The sequence below is a fragment of the Hemitrygon akajei genome, chromosome 22 (assembly GCF_048418815.1).
Source record: "Hemitrygon akajei chromosome 22, sHemAka1.3, whole genome shotgun sequence".
Classification (NCBI taxonomy): Eukaryota; Metazoa; Chordata; class Chondrichthyes; order Myliobatiformes; family Dasyatidae; genus Hemitrygon; species Hemitrygon akajei.
Window position 1 is genome coordinate 28,452,520 of NC_133145.1, and position 21,931 is coordinate 28,474,450.

Sequence of the window (21,931 nt, forward strand, 5' to 3'; positions counted from 1 at the left end):
GTGTTAACTGCCATCTTGGGGCCTAGTAAGAAAAGAATGTACGAAAGAAAAATTGGAGTACTTGAATGTTGGTAAAGAGGTTCATTTATGGAGAAGGTTTTGGAGATGCATGGGAGAAGATGATTAAGATCTTGGTATAAAAAAACCAGAAGTTTTAGACCATAAGATCGTAAGATATAGGAGCATAATTAGACCATTTGGCCTAACGGGTCTGTTATGCGATTTCATCATAGCTGATCCATTTTTCCTCTCATCCCCAATCTCCTGTCTTCTCCCTGTATTCCTTCATGTCCTGAACAATCAAGAATCTATTGACCTCTGCCTTGAATATATGTAAAGACTTGGCCTCCACAGCTACCTGTGGCAATGAATTCCACAGATTCACCTCTCTCTGGCTAAAGCAATTCCTTCTCATCTCCATTCTAAAAGGATGCCCTTCTATTCTGAGGCTGTGTCCTCTCGTCCTATACACTCCCATTATAGGAAACAAGCTCTCCAGATCTATTCACAGAGGTCAGACTAACTGGCCTATAATTTCCTTTCTTCTGCCTCTCTCCCTTCTTGAAGAGTGGAGTGGCATTGCAATTTTCCAGTCTTCCGAAACCTTTCCAGAATCTAGTGATTCTTGAAAGATCATTACTAATGCCTGCACAATCTTTTCAGCCACTTCTTTCAGAACCGTGGGCTTTATGCCATCTGGTCCAGGTGACATTTATCTTCATCCCTCTCAGTTTCCCAAGAACCTTCTCCCTAGTAATGGCAACCCTTGACATTCTGGAACATCCACCATACTGCTTGTGTCTTGTCCAGTGAAGACTGATGCAAAATACTTATTTAGTTCATCTGTCATTTTGTTGTCCCCCATTACTACCTCTTCAGCTTCACTTTCCAGCGGTCTGATATTCACTCTTGACTCTCTTTTATACTTTATGTATGTGAGGAATCTTTTGGTATCCTCTTTAATATTAATGGCTAGCTTACTTTGGTATTCTATCTTTTCCTTCTTAATGGCTTTTTAGTTGTCTTCTGTTGGTTTTTAAAAGCTTACCAATCCTCTAACTTCCCACTGTTTTATGTTCCATTATATACCCTCTCTTTGGCTTTTATGTTGTCTTTGACGTCTCTTGTTAGCCATGGATGTGTCATTTTGCTTTTAGAATACTTTTTCCTTTTTGGCATGTATATATCCTGTGCCTTCCAAATTGCTTCCAGAAATTCCAGCCATTGCTGTTCTGCCATCATCCCTGCCAGTGTTCTTTTCCAATGAATTTTGTCCAACTCCTATCTCATGCCTCTGTAATTCTCTTAACTCCACAGTAAACTGATACATCTTTTCCTTCTTAGATTTCAGGGTGAATTTGATCACATTATGATCACTTGCCCCTAAAGGCTTTTTTTTTACTTTAAGCTCTCTAATCAGTGTTGGTCCATTGCACAGCACCAAATCCAGAGCAGCTGATCACCTAGTGTGCTCAACCGTGAGCTGCTCTAAAAAGCCATTTCTTAGGCATTCTCGAAATTCCCCTTCTTGGGATCTAGCACCAACCTGATTTTTCTGATCTACCTGAATATTGAAATCCCCCATGACTATTGTAACATTGCTTTTTTAACATGCACTTTTTATCTCCTGTAGTAATTTGTCAACCACATCCTTACTGCTATTTGGTGGTCGGTATATAACTCCCATCTTTATACCCCTGCAGTGATTCAACACTTTCCAATCCTATTTTACCTCTTACTAATGATTTGATTTCATTTTTTACCAACAGAGCCATGCCACCCTCTCTGCCTACCTGCCTGTCCTTTCAAAACAATGTGTTTTCTTGGACATTAAGCTCCCAGCTATAATCTTACTTCAACTATGACTCAGTGATAGATAGATAGATAGATAGATAGATAGATAGATAGATAGATACTTTATTCATCCCCATGGGGAAATTCAACCTTTTTTCCAATGTCCCATACACTTGTTGTAGCAAAACTAATAACATACAATACTTAACTCAGTAAAAAATATGATATGCATCTAAATCACTATCTCAAAAAGCATTAATAATAGCTTTTAAAAAGTTCTTAAGTCCTGGCGGTTGAATTGTAAAGCCTAATGGCATTGGGGAGTATTGACCTCTTCATCCTGTCTGAGGAGCATTGCATCGATAGTAACCTGTCGCTGAAACTGCTTCTCTGTCTCTGGATGGTGCTATGTAGAGGATGTTCAGAGTTTTCCATAATTGACCGTAGCCTACTCAGCGCCCTTCGCTCAGCTACCGATGTTAAACTCTCCAGTACTTTGCCCACGACAGAGCCCGCCTTCCTTACCAGCTTATTAAGACGTGAGGCGTCCCTCTTCTTAATGCTTCCTCCCCAACACGCCACCACAAAGAAGAGGGCGCTCTCCACAACTGACCTATAGAACATCTTCAGCATCTCACTACAGACATTGAATGACGCCAACCTTCTAAGGAAGTACAGTCGACTCTGTGCCTTCCTGCACAAGGCATCTGTGTTGGCAGTCCAGTCTAGCTTCTCGTCTAACTGTACTCCCAGATACTTGTAGGTCTTAACCTGCTCCACACATTCTCCATTAATGATCACTGGCTCCATATGAGGCCTAGATTATATATGCCAATCTGTATCTGTACTTCAAGTTCATCTATCTTATTCCTTATACTGTTTGCATTCAGATAAAACTTCTTCAGTCCAGTATTCTGCTCTGGATCTCCTTATCTCTTTATTGCTAATTGCCAACGGGACATCAACCGTCTGGACTTCACTACACCCTGTTCCAATTCCAACCTAACTCCTTCCGAACGCTCTGCTCTCCGCTCCCTCCGCACCAATCCCAACCTCACTATAAAACCTGCTGATAAGGGGGGAGCTGTTGTTGTCTGGCGTACTGACTTCTACCTGGCCGAGGCACAGCGACAACTCTCTGATACCTCCTCTTATTGACCCCTTGATCATGACCCCACTAAGGAGCACCAGGCCATTGTCTCCTATACCATCACCAACCTTATCAGCTCTGGGGATCTCCCATCCACTGCCACCAACCTCATAGTTCCCACACCCTGACTTCCCATTTCTACCTCCTACCCAAGATCCACAAACCTGCCTGTCCAGATAGACCTGTTGTCTCAGCTTGCTCCTGCCCCACCGAACTCATTTCTGCATACCTTGACACTGTCTTATCCCCCTTTGTTCAATCTCTTCCCACCTATGTTCGTGACACTTCTCACGCTTTGAATTTTTTCAATGATTTTAAGTTCCCTGGCCCCCACCGCCTTATTTTCACCATTGACGTCCAGTCCCTATATACCTCCATCCCCCACCAAGATGGTCTCGAAGCTCTTTGCTTCTTTTTGGATTCCAGACCTAACTAATTCACCTCTACCACCACTCTCCTCCGTCTAGCGGAATTAGTTCTTACTCTCAATAATTTCTCCTTTGGCTCCTCCCACTTCCTCCAAACCAAGGTTGTAGCCATGGGCACCCGTATGGGTCTCAGTTATGCCTGCCTTTTTGTTGGCTTTGTTGAACAGTCCATATTCCAAGTGTATACGGGTATCCGTCCCCCTCATTTCCTTTGCTACATCGACGACTGCATTGGCGCTGCCTCCTGCGCACATGCTGAGCTCGTTGACTTCATTAACTTTGCCTCCAACTTTCACCCTGCCCTCAAATTTACCTGGTCCATTTCCGACACCTCCCTCCCCTTTCTTGATCTTTCTGTCTCCATCTCTGAAGACGGCTTATCTCCTGATATCTACTATAAGCCTACAGACTCTCACAGCTACCTGGACTATTCCTCTTCCCACGCTGTCTCTTGCAAAAATGCTATCCCCTTCTCACAATTCTTCCGTCTCTGCCGCATCTACTCTCAGGATGAGACTTTTCATTCCAGGACGAAGGAGATGTCTTCCTTTTTTAAACAAAGGGGCTTCCCTTCTTCCGCCATCAACTCTGCTCGCAAATGCATCTCTCCCATTTCCCGCACATCTGCCCTCACCCCATCCGCCCGCCACCCTGCTCGGGATAGGGTTCCCCTTGTCCTTACCTACCACCCCACCAGTCTCCAGGTCCAACGTATAATTCTCCGTAACTTCCGCCACCTCCAATGGGATCCCACTACCAAGCACATCTTTCCCTCCCCCCCCTTCTGCTTTTTGCAGGGATCACTCCCTACGCCACTCCCTTGTCTACTCGTCCCCCTCATCCCTTCCCACCGATCTCCCTCCTGGCACTTATCCTTGCAAGCAGAACAAGTGCTACACCTGCCCTTGCACTTCCTCCCTCACCACCATTCAGGGCCCCAGACAGTCCTTCCAGGTGAGGGGACACTTCACCTGTGAGTCGGCTGGTGTGGTATACTGCGTCCAGTGCTCCCGGTGTGGCCTCTTATATATTGGTGAGACCCGACGCAGACTGGGAGACCGTTTTGCTGAACACCTACGCGCGGTCCGCCAGAGAAAGCAGGATCTCCCAGTGGCCACACATTTTAATTCCACGTCCCATTACCATTCTGATATGTCTATCCATGGCCTCCTCTACTGTCAAAATGAATCCAAACTCAGGTTAGAGGAACAACACCTTAAATACCGGCTGGGTAGCCTCCAACCTGATGGCATGAACATTGACTTCTCTAACTTCTGTTAATGCCCCTCCTCCCCTTCTTACACCATCCCTGACATATTTAGTTGTTTGTTTGTTTGTTTATTTTTCTCTCTCTCTGACCATCACTCTGCCTGTTCTCCATTTCCCTCTGGTGCTTCCCCCCCTCCCCCTTTCTTTCTCCCTAGGCCTCCGGTCCCATGATCCTTTCCCTTCTCCAGCTCTGTATCACTTTCGTCAATCACCTTTCCAGCTCTTTGCTTCATCCCACCCCCTCTGGTCTTCTCCTATCATTTTGCATTTCCCCCTCCCCCCACTACTTTCAAATCTTTTACTATCTTTCCTTTCAGTTAGTCCTCGTAGGGTCTCGACCCGAAACGTTGACAGTGCTTCTCCTTATAGATGCTGCCTGGCCTGCTGTGTTCCACCAGCATTTTGTGTGTGTTGTTTGAATTTCCAGCATCTGCAGATTTCCTCGTGTTTGCTCAGTCCTGTATTCATCCTTTTTGATGTTATACACCTTTTACATCGCAACTCATCCTTTGACTGCAGTTTTGCCATATCAGCAGCCAAATTTTTCTAAGAAACTGCCTATATAGCAGAACAACTAATCTTGATTGAGAAAAAGGAAAAATGCTATAATGAATTGCTCAGAGGCTGCTTGTTTGACAATCTATTGATAATATTTTTGGCTCTGTGAAAAGAATGTTGGAGGCCATGTTCTTGTGAATATAAAGGTATCTGAAACTGAACTTGTACTGAACATAAAGGTTTCTGAAACTGAAACAGAATAACTCAGGCCTGTGAATGTGTCTTTTGATTTGAATGACAGTACATGAGCATAAGTTATTTTTCTCATTTGATGAATCTACCCCTATATTTTATTGAGTAATTTGATCCCATCATGATATGACTCTGGCCGCCAATGCTATGAAAATCACATTTCTTACATTGTGTGAGAGACTTCAAATGTGTCATGCCTCCCAAAAACAAATCTTTTGATCAACAGACACACAAAATGCTGGAGGAATTCAGCAGGCCAGGCAACATCTATGGAAAAGAGTATTGTTGACATTTTGAGCCAAAACCCTTCAGCAGGACTGGAGAAAAAAAGCTGAGGAGTAGATTTAAAAGGTGGGAGGAGGGGAAAGAGAAACACAAGGTGATAGGTGAAACCTGAATGTAGGTTATAGTGTGAGCTGAAATAAAATAAAAATCTGAACTAATTCAGTGGATTCTATTGTATCTTCCAATTTTTAAAAAAGGACAGTTAGCAAGTTTGTATTGACAAATAAATATTATAAAACAAATATTTACAGTCGAGTATAACTTTTATATAAAACTGTTCCATGGAATTACTACTATTCCATTAGTAATAATTAGTAATAATTCCATTAGTAATTCCAATAGTACTAATCGATTACTACTATTTTCTCAGACTGATGTGTCTTAAGCATTTGTATAAATATTTTCTCAAGCTGCACTTATAGTAGTAATATTTTGGTTATGACTATGTAAGTGGGTTAATGCTTTGCCTCATGTAAGCTGTTTGATAATTCACTGGTAAACTGTACCTAGCTTTCTGTTGGGCACTTAATTTTGTTAATCACTTTAACAAATATACCATTTGTGTTTCTTATTTGTCATTTGAGTGGTTTTGCCTGGCCATCTCCTCTACTACTGATTTCAGTTTAATTTGGTCTTTGGAAGACACTATGCATCTCACATGAGTTCCCACCAAACCTTGGATCTCAATTTCAGTTTGAGACTATAAATTGCTTTATCCTGTTGGGAGTAAGAATTTGCTTTTGAGCTTCTAAATGATACATTCCTATTTACTGTGTGACATTTAGTTTTCTATAATTCAAAGGTCCACAGCAAATCCTTTAGCAGATAACTGAGGAATTGATGAAGAAGGAAGTCTAAATAAAATTCCATGCATTTCACAGTCAGGGAAGCTCAGGCATGGAAATAATGGAATTGCGATGAGAGGCTTGACTTGGGAAACAAGCTAAAACTGATAGATTTACAAATAAGGTTTCATTTTGTATTGCACATTTTAGACATTAGAGAGCTTGTATTGTAACATTTCTGAATAATTGTTAACTGTTTTCTGCTCCAGCATCGATGGTATTGAAATGCATTGATGAACGCAACATCGGTGAATGCAGTCATATTATTCTTCGCAAATTACGCATAAAACTCATTCAAAGGTTGGGCCTTACATTTCTGAAGCCAAAGATTGCAAAATGGAGGTATGTATGAGCTATGGAGTTGGGCTCTTTAATCAGAAATACAGTGATTGAATAGTTAATCAGCAATGGAGGTTTGGTCAGACTTCTTCACATAGGTTCTTCATTTTAACTGATCTATCAGAAGCCTTTCTTTGTAGTAACTGTTTTAAATTTGAGTGAAAAGAACATTTCCAAACAACTTTTAATAGAAGTATTTTGAATTTCTATTTTCATTTTTGATGTTGCCAGAACTGAGAAAAGATTGAAATTGGAGACAAGAAATTAGGAATATTTTTGAAGTGGGTGAGCACATAAATAAAGATTAAACACTTCACAAGATCATAAGGTCACAAGACAAAGGAGCAAAAGTAGGCCATTCAGCCCATCGAGTCTGCTCCGCCACTCCACCATGAGCTAAACTATTCTCCCATCTAGTTCCAATTTCCAGCTTTTTCAATCTCCTCCTTAAACACCCTCAATGATTGGGCCTCCACAGCTGTATGTGGCAACGAATTCCATAAATCCATGACCCTTTGGCTAAAAAAATTTCTCCTCATCTCTGTTTTAAATGGGTACCCTCTAATTGTAAGACTGTGGCCTCTTGTCCTGGACTCGCCCACCAAGGGAAACAGCCTTTCCACATCTACTCAGTCCAACCCCTTCAACATTTGAAATGTTTATGAGATCCCCTCTCATTCTTCTATACTCTAATGAATACAGTCCAAGAGCTGACAAACGCTCCTCATATGTTAGCCCCTGCATTCCAGGAATCATCCTCGTAAATCCTCTCTGAACTCTCTCCAACATCAGTACATCCCTTCTAAGATAGGGGGCCCAAAACTGCACACAGTATTTGAAATGAGGTCTCACCAGTGCCCCATAGAGCCTCATCAACACCTCCTTACTCTTATACACTATTCCTCTTGAAATGAATGCCAACATAGCATTTGCTTTCCTTACTGCCGATCCAACCTGGTGGTTAACCTTTAGGGTATCCTGCATGAGGACCCCCAAGTCCCTTTGCTCTTCCGACTTTTGAATTTTCTCCCCATCTAAATAATAATCTGCCCGATTATTTCTTCTTCCAAAAAGTACAACTGTACATTTCTCAGCATTGTATCTCACTGCCATTTTTTTGCCCGCTCTCCTAAACTGACCAAGTCTCTCTGCAACCTTTCCATTTCTTCAACACTTCCTGCTCCTCCACCTATCTTGGTGTCATCCGCAAACATATACAGTGTAAAAAGAAGCAGCTTTTATTCTTAATTTTTGTTTAGAAGTCATGTTCTTTATATCTTTTTAGGTATCAACGTGGGAGCAGGTCTTTGGCTCTAAACTTACAAATGGCAGGCCAGAGTCAACCAATTAACGATATTGCATCCAGAAAGAAAATGGAATTAAAAGCAGAGGATGATGATGATGACGATGATATTCCTGAAGAGATAGAGAATGTGATAGGTGCGTTATGATCAGTAAAATATATTATTATCTGAATGTTTGTTATGGACTGCCATAATCAGTCATTTTAGAGCAGTCTGGTGCAGGCTTTTTTGTATAAATGAACAATATTTGGTTCAACATATCATAATATTTATGACTGTAATAATCACTACTATTGATCTACGCATTTCTGAAATGTGAGTGGAAGATGGAAGTTAAGACGATTGGTTTTGATAGATAAATAGTAGGTTGCTGCTGAAATGATTCCCTCAAAATTTAGTTCTTTAAAGTTGTGAGTATTTGAGGTACATGAGCTTAAAGTTAACATTTCCAAGCGGTACCCAAATGTAGGTTCATTAATTTTAGCTGGTTTGTTGCAATGAACTTTCATCCATAAATAAGAAAAGACGAATTGTCAGAATTTACGTCCTAGATTGCCAAACCTCTTTTGGAAAGATTTGTGTGTATGTGTATGTGGGTGAGAGACAGCTAGAAAATTATTGGGTAAAGCACAATTTACCTGGACTGCAATGCCCAATAGTTGAAAAATCCATTGCCTGACATAGTACATGTTTGCATACTCAAACTGAGATATTGTAGGGTTTCTACAGGCCCATTGCAATTCTTCCTAATTGTACAATGCTTTCAGAATGAAAAATGAGAACTGTTGGTAAGCGAGAAGGAATTTTGTCTTATGTTTTTTTCATTGTGAGGGATTTAAGTGCTGTCAATTGAAACACCTGTTTGGGAACTTGTGATATAATTGAGCTCTTCAAACCTTAAGTAGGTGAAGAATAAAGTTGTCAGTGCTCTTTTGAATAAGAAAACTACTGTAGATTCCGGACTACAGAGCGCACCTGATTAAAAGCCGCTGGCTCTAATTTTAGAAATAAAATCAATTTTTTAATTGTAAAGGCCGCACCGGATTTTCGGCCGCAGGTGTCCCACGTTGTAATATGAGATATTTACACAGAAAGATATTACACGTGAGGATTTTTTAACTTTTAATTAAATCCATATGGTAACAAACAAATATATATTGCAAATGCTTTTTTTCAAACCGTGCCTGTAATACGGCTACTTTTAAATATACATACGTATCGGTAACACAAATTAAGTTGCATATACTTTTTTACTGAACAGCACGAACAACATTCCAATATCTCCTAGCGACTGGTAAAAATATATATACTGCAGCCTACTAGGGAAAGTTATTGATCGCCTTTAACTTAAAAGCAGCGTTTTCGCTCGGGTCTGATGAGCTCGCGTAACGCGATCGGGTCTGATGCGCTCGGGTCTGATGCGCTCGGGTCTGATGTGCTCGCGTAATGCCCCCACCTTCCCGTATATCGCAAACTGGTATCCCACAAGACGCGGCGAAACCGGGTGTGACGTCATAGCATCCCGGGATGTAGTACAGAAAACAAATATAGTTAAAACACTTCTAACTTTAACTAACAAATGAATTACTAAGCGAAAATATTATAAACTAAGTAACTGCCATAAAGGCAGCACAATGCTTTTCTTCGAGTGTTTTCCATGTTGATGAGGGTGAGTACAAATGACTGATTTACAATAATTTAATTGTGAAAGTGCGCTTGATTTATCGTACAATTTCATTGGACCTCTGTGAACTACTCATCAATTTTATTGGTCTACTGTTACGAGGCAAAATGTTTACGAGGCGGCATGAAAAAAAACCATGTATTAGCCGCTCTGGATTAAAGGCCGCAGAGTTCAAAGCTGTTCAAAATGTGGGAAAAAAGTAGCGGCTTATCATCCGGAATCTACGGTATGTTAAATGGGATCAGCCAATCTACTACCTTTTAACAAAATTACCAATTCACATGTCCATTGGAGAAGCTGAAATGCTCTCATTCATAATTTATGAGAATAGATTTCTTATAAATTTGAGGTGCTTCATTTATTGAAGGAAGTTTATCAGGCTTCTGAAGTCATTTGAAATTTAGAAGAACGCATATCCTAAAAATTTGAAGTGAAACAAATAATTGAATACTCAACAATTCAGACAACATTATTGCCTTGCTGTTTGCATGATGAAATGACATTTTTTTGCAATGTATTTTAATTGTGGAATCATCTGCTGCAAATAAATTAAAACTGCTGTCACATTCTACTTAAGGTTTTCTTCTGATCTTTTTCTAGAGCAACTGCTTTTTGGATTGAAGGACAGAGATACTATTGTAAGATGGTCTGCAGCGAAAGGGTGAGTAAATTAGCCCGTTTTGGATATACATTCCTTTGTCAATGCCATGTGCAGTTATAGAAGCTCCTATCAAACTTTGAACTTAACTTTGACTTTCTTTGTTGAGAACAAATGCATTGTATAGTTGACTCATAATAACAAATAATGGAAACAGAGACTTCTCATGCATCCAGTACTCTCTCTAATATTTTTTTTGCAGCTGTGTGGACCAACCAGTGCTTTGAGCGGGAAATTTTGACACACCCTGAAAACTGCACAACTCTTTTTTTTGTAATATGCATATTCTGAATATTCAGAATGAAAATTGAAAAATCTTACATTTTTGATTTTATTTATTAACTGAAGGGTATAATGAAGTACAATACAACAAAGAAAAGTTGTCACATTTCGTAAACTTTTTTTTCATCTGTCTTTATTACAAATCCATTGTCTGTAAACACGGTCCAGATTAACTTTGCATCCAGATGAAAGATAGGTCTTAATCCTCATTTGATCATCCAAATGTTTTACTTCTAGTCTATTTCTTGATATACATTTGATTGAATTTATAAGACTGTATCCACATTTGCAATTAGTAATAGAAGTTTGAAATGTTCCAATTATGTCAAAAAGAATTGACAGGACTTCAAATTCTTCCTTTCTAAACACATATTTAGTTCAACATCTTAATTAAACCAGTCTTAACTTTCTTGGAAATGACAAATTTGAAAACACAGTATTGCTGTGATATTTTTGAGTCAATGCTTTTGTTGTAGTTTGTAATAGTAGCTGAGTAATTTTTAGTCAGTTGTACAACATTGTCTTTTCCAAATTCAAACTGGTTATATTTATAATGGCAGCAGGGTCAAAAGCTTGCTATTCTCTTAATTCATCATCAGGAAATCTCTGATCCAAGTGATTACATACATATTGAATGAATTGAATAACAGGTGCGGCATTGACGTGAGAACTTATAGATGCAAACAGATCTTACACTTTGTCACTCCAGTAAACAGTATTGCCAAGATATTGTGGCAAAACTTGTTAATTTTTGCTTTTGCATACTGCAGTACTTAATTTGTATTCGAACAGCTTTTCTGAAGGAAATTACTAAGAGAACAATCTAATAAAACATTGTTTAGGACAGTTAATGTTTTTCGTTATTGTGGATTGGTCAAAATCTTCATGCAGTCGTTGCTGATTGGATCGTTACATTCATTAACTTGCTCTGTGCAATACTGGATGAAAACTGTAATTCCTCATTAAAATAGTAATGTCAAACTGTTTTGACAGCCATCTTAACATAATTTTGAAGTTCTATTAACATATAAAAGAAAATCCCAGCTGTGCAGCTACAAAGGTTAGGTGTTTGGGAACATTTCAATTACTATGTGGCCTCACAGCTTAGAGGGCACAGTGCATGTGTCATGCAAGTTTTGATTTTAACTACTCTTTATATGAGGACCGGTAAGTAAACATGCTTTTACTTTTGGGTTGTGGATAAAATCAATGCAGTAGATATGCCTGAAAATACTGAGACTATCTTTAAGAAAATGGTGTTTTAGGCTAGGGAGTTAATTAGAGAAGCTGGCATTGCTCTCTTTGGAGCTGGAAAAGTTAAAAATTTTGGTTAGGTGTTACAGACATTCTTAAGTGCATGATTATGCTGTATCTTTCTTGCTATACTGGAGGTTCTCTCAATTCTATGATAGGACTCCAAATGTGGAATAACAGTGTAGTCCACTCCTGCTATAATTTCCAAGCATTAATTTTGCAAATGGCTGCTCAGTTCCTGTCTCATATCAGACCTGCATAGGATCAAAGTCCATAGTTGTTATAGTGTACATTCTTAGCTTTCTGATTGGGGAATATCATGAACATTTTTACTTTAAAATTAAGTGCATTAATTTTGTTTATTTTTAAATGCATTTGAATGCCCTTGACAGCGTTGATGGAAGGAAAACCCCTACCCTTAGCTTTACTTTTTGTCAATGCCTGATGGCTTTGTTCCAGGGAAGGTGTCCCTATATTCAACTGCTTGTAATCCAATACCTGCTGATGTCTCAATTCACCTCACCAGAGGCCTTCAGGATCTTGAAGCCTAGTGAAATTCGATGTACAGGTCTACATTATGTCAAAGTTAATGTGGGCATATGGCATGGTTCAGGAAGATGCCCTGCATTATCATGTTGATTCAGTAGTGACTTTAGAAGATAGAAATCTACAACACATTACAGGCTCTTCACCCATGTAACCTACTCTAGAAACTGCCTAGAATTTCCCTAGCACATAGCCCTCTATTTTCCTAAGCTCTTAAAGGACCCTATTGTATCTGCTTCCACCACTGCCACTAGCTGTACATTCCATGCACTTACCACTTTAAAATGGGGTTTTTATATATCTTTGATATGGGAACGTTTGCAGGATTACAGGTCCAGAACAGCTGTCTACATGGATGCATTTTTCAGAGCTGGTGTAGGCCTGATGAGGTGTTTTTGTTTTGTCTTCTATGATTTTGGAAGACAATAATTTCAAAGGATGAAGCAGTATTTGTCTGAGTGTCAACCAAAAGCTTTTTGAATGCAGAACTGCAAAGCAACTTCAATTAAAACTCAGGACTATAATTATTTTCCCTCCACAGGACTGGTTATATGTTTAGGAATCCATGCAAACATAGCACTAGAATGTCCAGTTTATATATTTGAAGGAGCAGAATATATAATCAATGACTGTAAAAGTCAAAACAAAACAAATCGTATTCATTATAGACCAGAAACAAGAGAAAATCTGCAGTTGCTGGAAATCTGAGCAACACACACAAAATGCTGGAGGAAATCAGTAGGCCAGGCAGTATCTATGGAAAAAAATGCAGTCGACATTTCAGGATGAAACCCTTGAGGAGGACATTGTAGAATATGATTTGATATGTCAGTGGATGAGTTTATTATCATGTGTTTGATGGAGAGGTTCCCAGAAGTAATTCTACTGCAGTATGGCAAAATGATATTCTATGTTAATGCTCATTTGGTCAAATGAATTGGTTTGCTCTTCAAAATAAAATATACGGTAATTGATACAGCACAACAAAATTGTTTGGAAGAGCCACTGGAGTTTACAACAGTATTAAGGAAAATCAATAAATGTTTTAAAAAGTATAGGCAAAAGGCAGATATCTACAGGTCAGTTAGCTTAACATTTGTAGTCAGTAAAAACGCTTGAAGCTATAATTAAGGAATAAATTGCAAGACACTTGGGTAGAAGTGGTTCCAGCAGGCAGACACAACATGGATTGAGGAAAGGCCAAATCGGTTTGATAAACTTACTGGAGTTCTTTGAGGATATAACAAGCACAATGGATAGGGGGGAGCTTGTGTATGTTGTATATTTGGATTTCCAGAAGGCATTTGATAAGATGCACATAGAAAGAGTTAGTCAAAATAAGGTTGCATGGAGATAATTTAATAGTGTGGATGGAGGATTGGTTAAGCAATAGAAAGCAGAGATTTGGCATAAATGGGTGTTTCTCTGATTGGCAATCAAAGGTGAGCAGAGTACCACTGGGTTCAATGCTAGGCCTGCAACTGTTGATGATATACATTAACACTTTGGAAAAGGAGACCAAATGTAGTGTATCTATGTTTGCTGAAGACACTAACTTCAGTCCAAGGCAAATTCTGCAGAGGATGCAAAAAGTCTGCAGAGAGATATACACTCAGTGGCCACTTTATTAGGTGCTTCCTGAACCACACAAGAGACTTGTGTGTGAAAATCCCAGGAGATCAGCAGTTTCTGAGATACTCAAACTACTTTGTCCGGCATCAACAGTCATTCCATGATTAATGTTACTTAGATGCCATTTCTTCCCCATTCTGATGGTTGGTCTGAACAACAGCTGAACTTCTTGACCATCTCTGCATGCTTTTATGCATTGAGTTGCTGCCACATGATTGGCTGATTAGATATTGCATTAACATGCAGGTGTATAGGTGTATCTAATAAAGTTGTTCTGGAATTCAGAAGAATGAGAGGAAATCATACAGAAACATAAAATTATGTTTGGATAAGACGGAGGCAGGAAATTTGTTTCTGCTTGGTTCAAGGAGAGGCTAGAACTAAGCATACACTCAGGATTCAGGCGAATCTGGGGATGCTAGTGCCCATGATGCAGCTGGCTGAGTTTATGACTTTCTACAGCTTTTTCTGATCCTGTGTAATGACTCCTACGTACCAGAAGATGATGCAACCAGTTTGAATAGATCTTCAGAGATATTGACACTCATGAATTTGAAACTGCTCGTCCTTTCATCTTCTGATTCCTCAATGAGGACTGGAGTGTGTTCCCTCGACTTCCCCTTTCTGAAGTCCACAGTCAATTTGCTTGTCTTACTGACTGTTGAGTGCAAGGTTGTTGTTTTGACACCACTCAACCTGCTGATCCATCTCACTCCTGTACACCACCTCATCACCATCTGAAATTCTGACATCAAAGGTTGTTTCATTGGCAAATTTATAGATGATGTTTGAGCTGTGCATAGCCACATGGTCATGGTTGTGGAGAGAGCAGAGCAGTGGGCTAAGCACATATCTTTGAGGTGTGCCAGTGTTGATTGCCAGCGAGGAGGAGTTGTTATTTCTGATCCTCACTATGACTATGACTGTGGTCTCCCAGTGAAGAAGTCAAATATGTAGTTGCAGAGGGATGTACAGAGGCCCAGTTCTGGAGCTTGTTGATTGGAAAAGAAGGTATCATTATGTGGAACATTGAGCTGTAATCAATTAACAACAGTATATTTGTGCAGTATATTTCTTCAGTTGTTCTGTTTTATGTGTGCAGCATTGTTGTCTCTAGCAACTCTGAAGGCACAAAAAAGAGTCTGGCTTTATTCTTTACATGGCTTTACTCTTTAAACCTATAAGTGTAAGTTACCAGTACATATAATCAGCATCTTTGAAGGAGCATAGGGTGTTGAAAGGCCAAACAGTACTGTACTTAGAAAATTGCAAAAGTACAAAATCTCTCACAGTTGGATCTGCTAGATGGGGTTGGATTTCTCCATTGTTCTTTAGGAGGTGGATCTATTCCTCCAGTATGATGATGCTCTGAACCTTGAAATATCATCTCCTGTTTATTGGGCTGGGCTTCTGTTTGTGACAATTTTAACTAGAAATCAGAGTAGAAACATTGGGAAGTGCTTTAATGTCATGATGTTCTTCTTGATTTCTACTAATCTAGATATCTGTTGTTGAGTATGCTGTGTGTTTGAGTGTGTCTTGTGAACTGTTGTTTAAAATGTAATAATGTTGTAGATAAAGCAGACATTCTCGAGGCAATTCAAATTATTAAATCTCCCACCTTGTGAGTTCATGGTATTTCTTGTGTCATTGGTCTAGCTGGTGTTCTTATGTTCTTATAGAACAGTACAGCACAGAAAGTGGCCCCTTGACTCATGATGTCTCTGTCAAACACAGCACCAAAATAAACTAAATTTCTTCTCCCTGCACATGATTCATAGTCCTCCATTCCTTCCATATTCATGTGTCTAAAAATCTCTTAAATGCCACCATTACATCTGCTTCCATGCTACCCTTAGCAACCATTACATTCAGAGAAAAGCATTGACGTGCCACTATCATCTGCCGTCTGAGGCTCTGCATGGCTTCTTCCTTGTTCTTGTACCATTTATGATTCCTGCAAATTTTATGCTGTTGTCAGAACATTGGAGTTAGGGGAGTGAGTGTAGGCTTTCCTCATCACCCTTGTGCCTTTTGCCTCTTGTCATCGGTGAAAATGCACTTACTGCTCTGTTGTGGCCAGTGTTAATTGGTCCTTTAAGGAGAACATTCCAGACAACAAAGTCAAGTACTGGCAACCATGATCAAATTAATGATAATAGGTAGTGACTCTGTGGATCTTCCCTTTAGTGAAAGTGTGACCAGTGAAACCGCACTTGGTTTCTCAAACTGGGACCATATCAAAAACACGCGTGGTGGGATGGAGATACATCCCTACCAAAGGAAGTGTAAGGCTTTGCTTCCCTCCACTAGCATGGAGGTCACTCTTGGGCAAGGTGGAGCACCTGCTTAGCCTCCCCAATCAGGGTCACCTGAAGCTATGGGAGCCGGTGATGGATGGTCACGTGAGTAGCTGGAGCACATCACAAGTCCTAGTTATGTGACCACTGACGCCAGGCAGACAATATCTAAAGAGTATTAATAATGGTTGGGGTCACCCGTCTTGTAAAGACACTGCCCAGAAGAAGGCAATGGCAAACCACTTTATAGAAAAAATTTGCCAAGATCAATCAAGGTTTTAGAAAGACCATGATCATCTACATCAATGACATGGCACATAGTGAACAATATCAAAAACATCAATCTTGCTGCACAGACGTGTTGTGAAGAATTTCTAGACACTGCCTGCTATCTTCAAACATTGTGATTTTATTTTCTAATTCAACTTTTAAATAATATTTCAATCATGAATATTGCTAGTTAGACATTTTGATTCTTTGCAAAGTGAATGATTTAAAGCCCCCATGATAATATTTTTACTTTACATCTCACTGTGATTCCATTGCACAAAAGTAATTATCCTTAGACATTTCATCCTTTTTAAATGCCCTAAATAGGACCTGTATTTTGTTTGAATATAAAATTGTGATTCATCAGATATAAATCGCATAAATGGGGCATATGTTCTTTAAGAAATCGCCTCCATGGTTTCCTTCTGTTTAAAAGCTTACAAAGCTGACTTTTGTGTTCGCAAACACAGTTGCTGCCTGAGGTCACAACTGCTTTCTCATTTGTCTATTGCCTAAGGGGAAGCAGATTAGCATTGTTAAAAGTTCTATTTCTGAAGGAGTCACACAGTCTAAAATGAAGATGAGCAGAAAGGGAAAGTGGAAAGTGCAGAAAATGGAAGGTGAGTGATGAATTTGAAGGGAAATTCAGTGGAAGGGGTAGTTGGAGCATGAAGCATGGAATGGGCAATGAGGCTGCAGCATATACTGTGGAATAATGTGATTGGAATCCACAGTGATTGGGCCACTGGCATAGCAGTCGCTTTACATCAGTCATCTTATGTAAAGATATTTACATAATAAAATTTTAATGTTTATAAATCCATACAGGTGCCCTTACATTGTGGAAATTTGCCCTTAGAGAATTCACAGATCAGTACCTAAAAATGTGAGATATAGAATAAAATTTGCTCTGGTCGTAGAATTTATGTGAATAAAAAATGAATAAATTAACACACATTTATTTTGTGATGCATATGCAGATGATGCGGCTTCGTGTTACAGGAGATCACAATATAGACCGATTTTAGGACATAGCCCTTGTGTAATGTGGAGGCCTCCTGCAATGGGGTATCAGACAAAATAAAGTCGCATGTACCATTGGGTGCTCTTCAATTTTTGCTCTACTCCAAGTGAGCAACAAAAGCTGTCGGCCCTAAAGGTTTGATCCAGTTTAAGTTGGTGGGTTGGATATTTGAGCTGTACATATTGATCTCTTCACATGTGATACATGTTGGAAAAATTATATTAGCATTTGGGTGATTTTGCCAAGTCTAATCTTCACTAGAAATTGGCAGCTATACTACAAGAGATGCTCAAAATGTTTTCCCATAAAATTATTCATAAAGAGGAAGCACATTTTTCCAAATTTTCCATCAAAATTTGAAGCTTTATTTTGAGATTAGTTTCACAACATCAGAGGTACGATTGTATCTTTCCATTCTGTTCATAAATTTCTTTCTCTAAAAATGTCTAGTGTAGAAAGGCAGGTTTGCAACTTAATAAAGCGCATTTTGTTACTTGGGACATGCCAACACACTTTACTACTTATTTTTGAACTGGTTTTGTAGAAGGTGAATGGAGAAATTGAAATGCTATCCTCTTGTGAAAAGTATTTCAGTGTTTCGAGAGACTAGGCATCCTGACTCTGGAATGAAAGAGCTTGCTTTTACTTGGAGCTTCATGACATAGCGTAACAGCAGATTACATAAATGATGAGTAAATTTGCTCATGTATGTACTTTATCTTGATTGTTCTATAGAGCTCTCTTTTTGTATTTTAATAGCCTCATTTGTTTGTCTGTGTTCACTCAGATGGGCACATATACACTTTGATAACAAACTTCAGTATTGGTCTGATTATGTATTTAAATACTTTAAGGAATTTAGTAGACTCGTTAGTGCATTAAGGAGTTAACTGCATGTCCTCTAAACAAAATTAAGTAGTTTATTTTACTAATTTTAATGGTGAATGTGTTCTCTATTTTACCTTAACTTTGCATTGTATAAAGGACATGCTCTATTGAGAGCATAATTTGTATATATACTTGTATACAATGAAAAGAACAATCACATTTGGACATCATGATAACGTAGTGGTTAGCGCGATGCTATTACAGCTCAAGGTGTTGGGGTTCAGAGTTCAATCATGGCATCCTCTGTAAGGAGTCAGTATGTGCTCCGCATGCAATGTGTGGGTTTCCTCCCATAGTCCAAAGACATAAATTGTCCCATGATTAGACTGGGGTTAAATTGGAGGTTACTGGTGGCATGCTGCATCTGTAAATAAAAAAATTTAATTAGGATCTAATTTTTTGCTCTGTTTTAGTATAGGAAGAGTGACTGGAAGATTGCCAAAAGAACTTGCAGATGATGTTGTTGGATCTGTGCTTGAATGCTTCAGGTAATGATTTGTTCTGTCATGTTTCTGTTTTTTTTGGCTTTGCATTTAATGACATATCACCATTCACATTATATAAACTCTGCAGTAGCTACAGTCCTTATAACTTGACCTAATTCACCTAGTGATTCAAAAGGAGTTCAAAGCCTAACTAGAGCCAGATGTTTGCTTGGGCTAATGATGCAAACTTGGTAAAGATGATGACTGAACCTGCATTTGTATGTCTACAACCAGAGAAGAATTTCATAGCTGGCAACGGTGTGTAAAATTTTAATGTAGACTGTCTAAGCAAGCAATTACATTAAAAAGGATCTAGTGCTTTCCTAGCGTTTATGACAAATAAACTCTTCTTGGGCTTCCAGTTGAGTATTGGTATCGATTTTGATGACAAACTTCGCCATCTACATCAAGGATTATGCCTGGGGGGGGGGGGGGGGGGGGGGGGGGGGGGGTGTGTGTGTGTGTGTGTGTGTGTGTGTGTGTGTGTGTGTGTGTGTGTGTGTGTGTGTGTGTGTGTGTGTGTGTGTGTGTGTGTGTGTGTGTGTGTGTGTGTGTGTGTGTGAAAATTCTTTCCCTTTAATTTTTTTTCAATGGCTTCCTTTTTCAGATGATCCCAAAAGCCATTGGCACAGCACAGTAGTTTTGTGCTGTTGAAGTCAATCCTATGGTCATTGCAAATGCAATGTTCTGCTATTGCCAATTTCTCTGGGTAACCCAAATGAATTTTAACAAAGATGAAGGCCTTACTCTAAGTAAGAACTGGAATTCCATTGTAAGCAAAGTGGCACAGCGGAAACCTGATTGGATGAGGGTTAATGAATCAGGAGGGACGGACGATGGGGAGATATATACCATTAGATTAGACATGCCCAGGCATCATCCCTGATGAAGATGGCAGATTTTGTCATCGAAACGTTGGTTAAAATTGATACCTGTACCCGGCTGGAAGATGGAGAAGAGTTTATTCATAAGCATACAATTAATTTATAGTTATAAATAACTATGAAGCTCTTTAATAAAACCAGACATCCATGATAACCTCTTCCTTAATGTCAGCAAGACCAAGGAGATGGTTACTGACTTCAGAAGAACTCGCACCACTCATACTCCCCTTTATATTGGTGGCACAGCAGTGTAAGCTGTTAGCACTGTCAAACTCCTGGGAGTGCATATTACACACAACATCTCATGATCCCAGAACATATCCTATGTGGTCAAGAAAGGTCATCAACACCTCTACATAATGAGGAGGCTGAAGTGAGCTGGACTATGCACATCCATACTCACGTCATTCTGCAGATGTGCGGTAGAGAGCATCCTTACAAGCTGCATTGCGGTTTGGTATGGAAACTGCACTGTGGCGGACTGGAGGGCTCTATAATGAGTGGTCAGGACTGCCCAGTGTATCACCAGCCCCAGCCTACCTGTCATCAAGGACATGTGTACAGAATGGTGCTGGAAAAGGGCCAGTAACATCATGAAGGATCCTACTTACCCTGCTCATGGACTGTTTGTTCCACTCCCATCAGGGAGGAGGCTATGTAGCATCCACGCTAGGACCACTAGGACGCAAACACAGTTTCTTTCCCCAAGAAGAAAGACTGATCAGCACCTTCACCCAAAAACTCCACCACTATTATTATTTCCCATCAGTTACTTTATGTACAGCCTAGTGTCAATTTATGGACATACAACCAATCTATGTTTATAAGCTATCTTATGTATTTATATTTATTTTGTTTTTTTGTGCTGCGTTGAATCCAGAGGAACAATTATTTCATTCTCCGTTACACTTGTATACAGAAAATTACATTAAACAATCTTAAATCTTGAAAAAAAGTTGTATGACATTGGTGTTATACTTTTTTATGACATGCTTGCAGTTTTTGGTACTTATTTAATGTAGTTTCCCTACGTATATATGTATTGTGAGTTATTTTAGAATTATTAGCGTGACTAGCAATCATTGTTTTCCCAAAAACCGGTTGACTTGGTGCCTAGCCATCTTTCAACACACCTAGAAATTAAATAGAAGATTAAATAGCTGGAGGCATCAATAACATTTCTACAGAAAACCTGCCTAACTAGAACTGAATACCTAAAGTCCAAGGAGAAATGGGCTGGGCTGTTTTATAGTCTTTAAATCTTGTTAGAAGCAAGGCGTGGAAAAAATCTGTTGGCCATATTACTCTCTTCTAGCCATAGATTGGCCAACGTTGAACAAGATCAAAGGCATAATTTTAATTGGTGTTTTAATACCTGTTAATAAATGGTCTCAATCAAGTGAGTCTAACACGTGTTCTAAATTACTTTTCTGAGCAAGAAGTGGCAATATTTGTTCTGACGTGTGGTTCACCATCCATTCAGGTCCTTTGCTTACTCTGCATGTTGGTCGAGAAGTGATTGTTTAGATGTAGGTAATAATTTAATATTCAAGTGGATTATTTTCCTTATTTATTTTATTGGACTTTTTTCTTTACTTTCATGATATTTATTGATGCTATTGGTTATTGTTTAGTGATTCAACTGGTAATATTTCACTACTGAATAGTTTGTTTCTGGATGTGCAGATAATTCCTGCTTTGATAGGTCTGAAAAAACCTATCAAACTGTACTGGGCTTTCTGGATAAAAAACTATCCATGATGGAATGTAAGCGCAACACACAAAATGCTGGAGGAACTCAGCAAGCCAGGCAGCATCTAGGAAAAAAGTACAGTCAACATTTCGGCACGAAACATTGAC

General features: G+C 39.2%; 1 protein-coding gene across 1 annotated transcript in view; it reads left to right on the forward strand.

The window, feature by feature from the left end:
- The window catches only part of tbcd (tubulin folding cofactor D), a 250,865-nt gene that overhangs the window by 58,582 nt on the left and 170,352 nt on the right, over positions 1–21,931 (forward strand). Inside the window, exons 9-12 of the mRNA XM_073025892.1 lie at positions 6,731–6,863; positions 8,146–8,300; positions 10,449–10,509; positions 19,116–19,190. Coding sequence (XP_072881993.1) covers positions 6,731–6,863; positions 8,146–8,300; positions 10,449–10,509; positions 19,116–19,190 — 424 coding nt within the window. The remainder of the gene's footprint in view (positions 1–6,730; positions 6,864–8,145; positions 8,301–10,448; positions 10,510–19,115; positions 19,191–21,931) is intronic.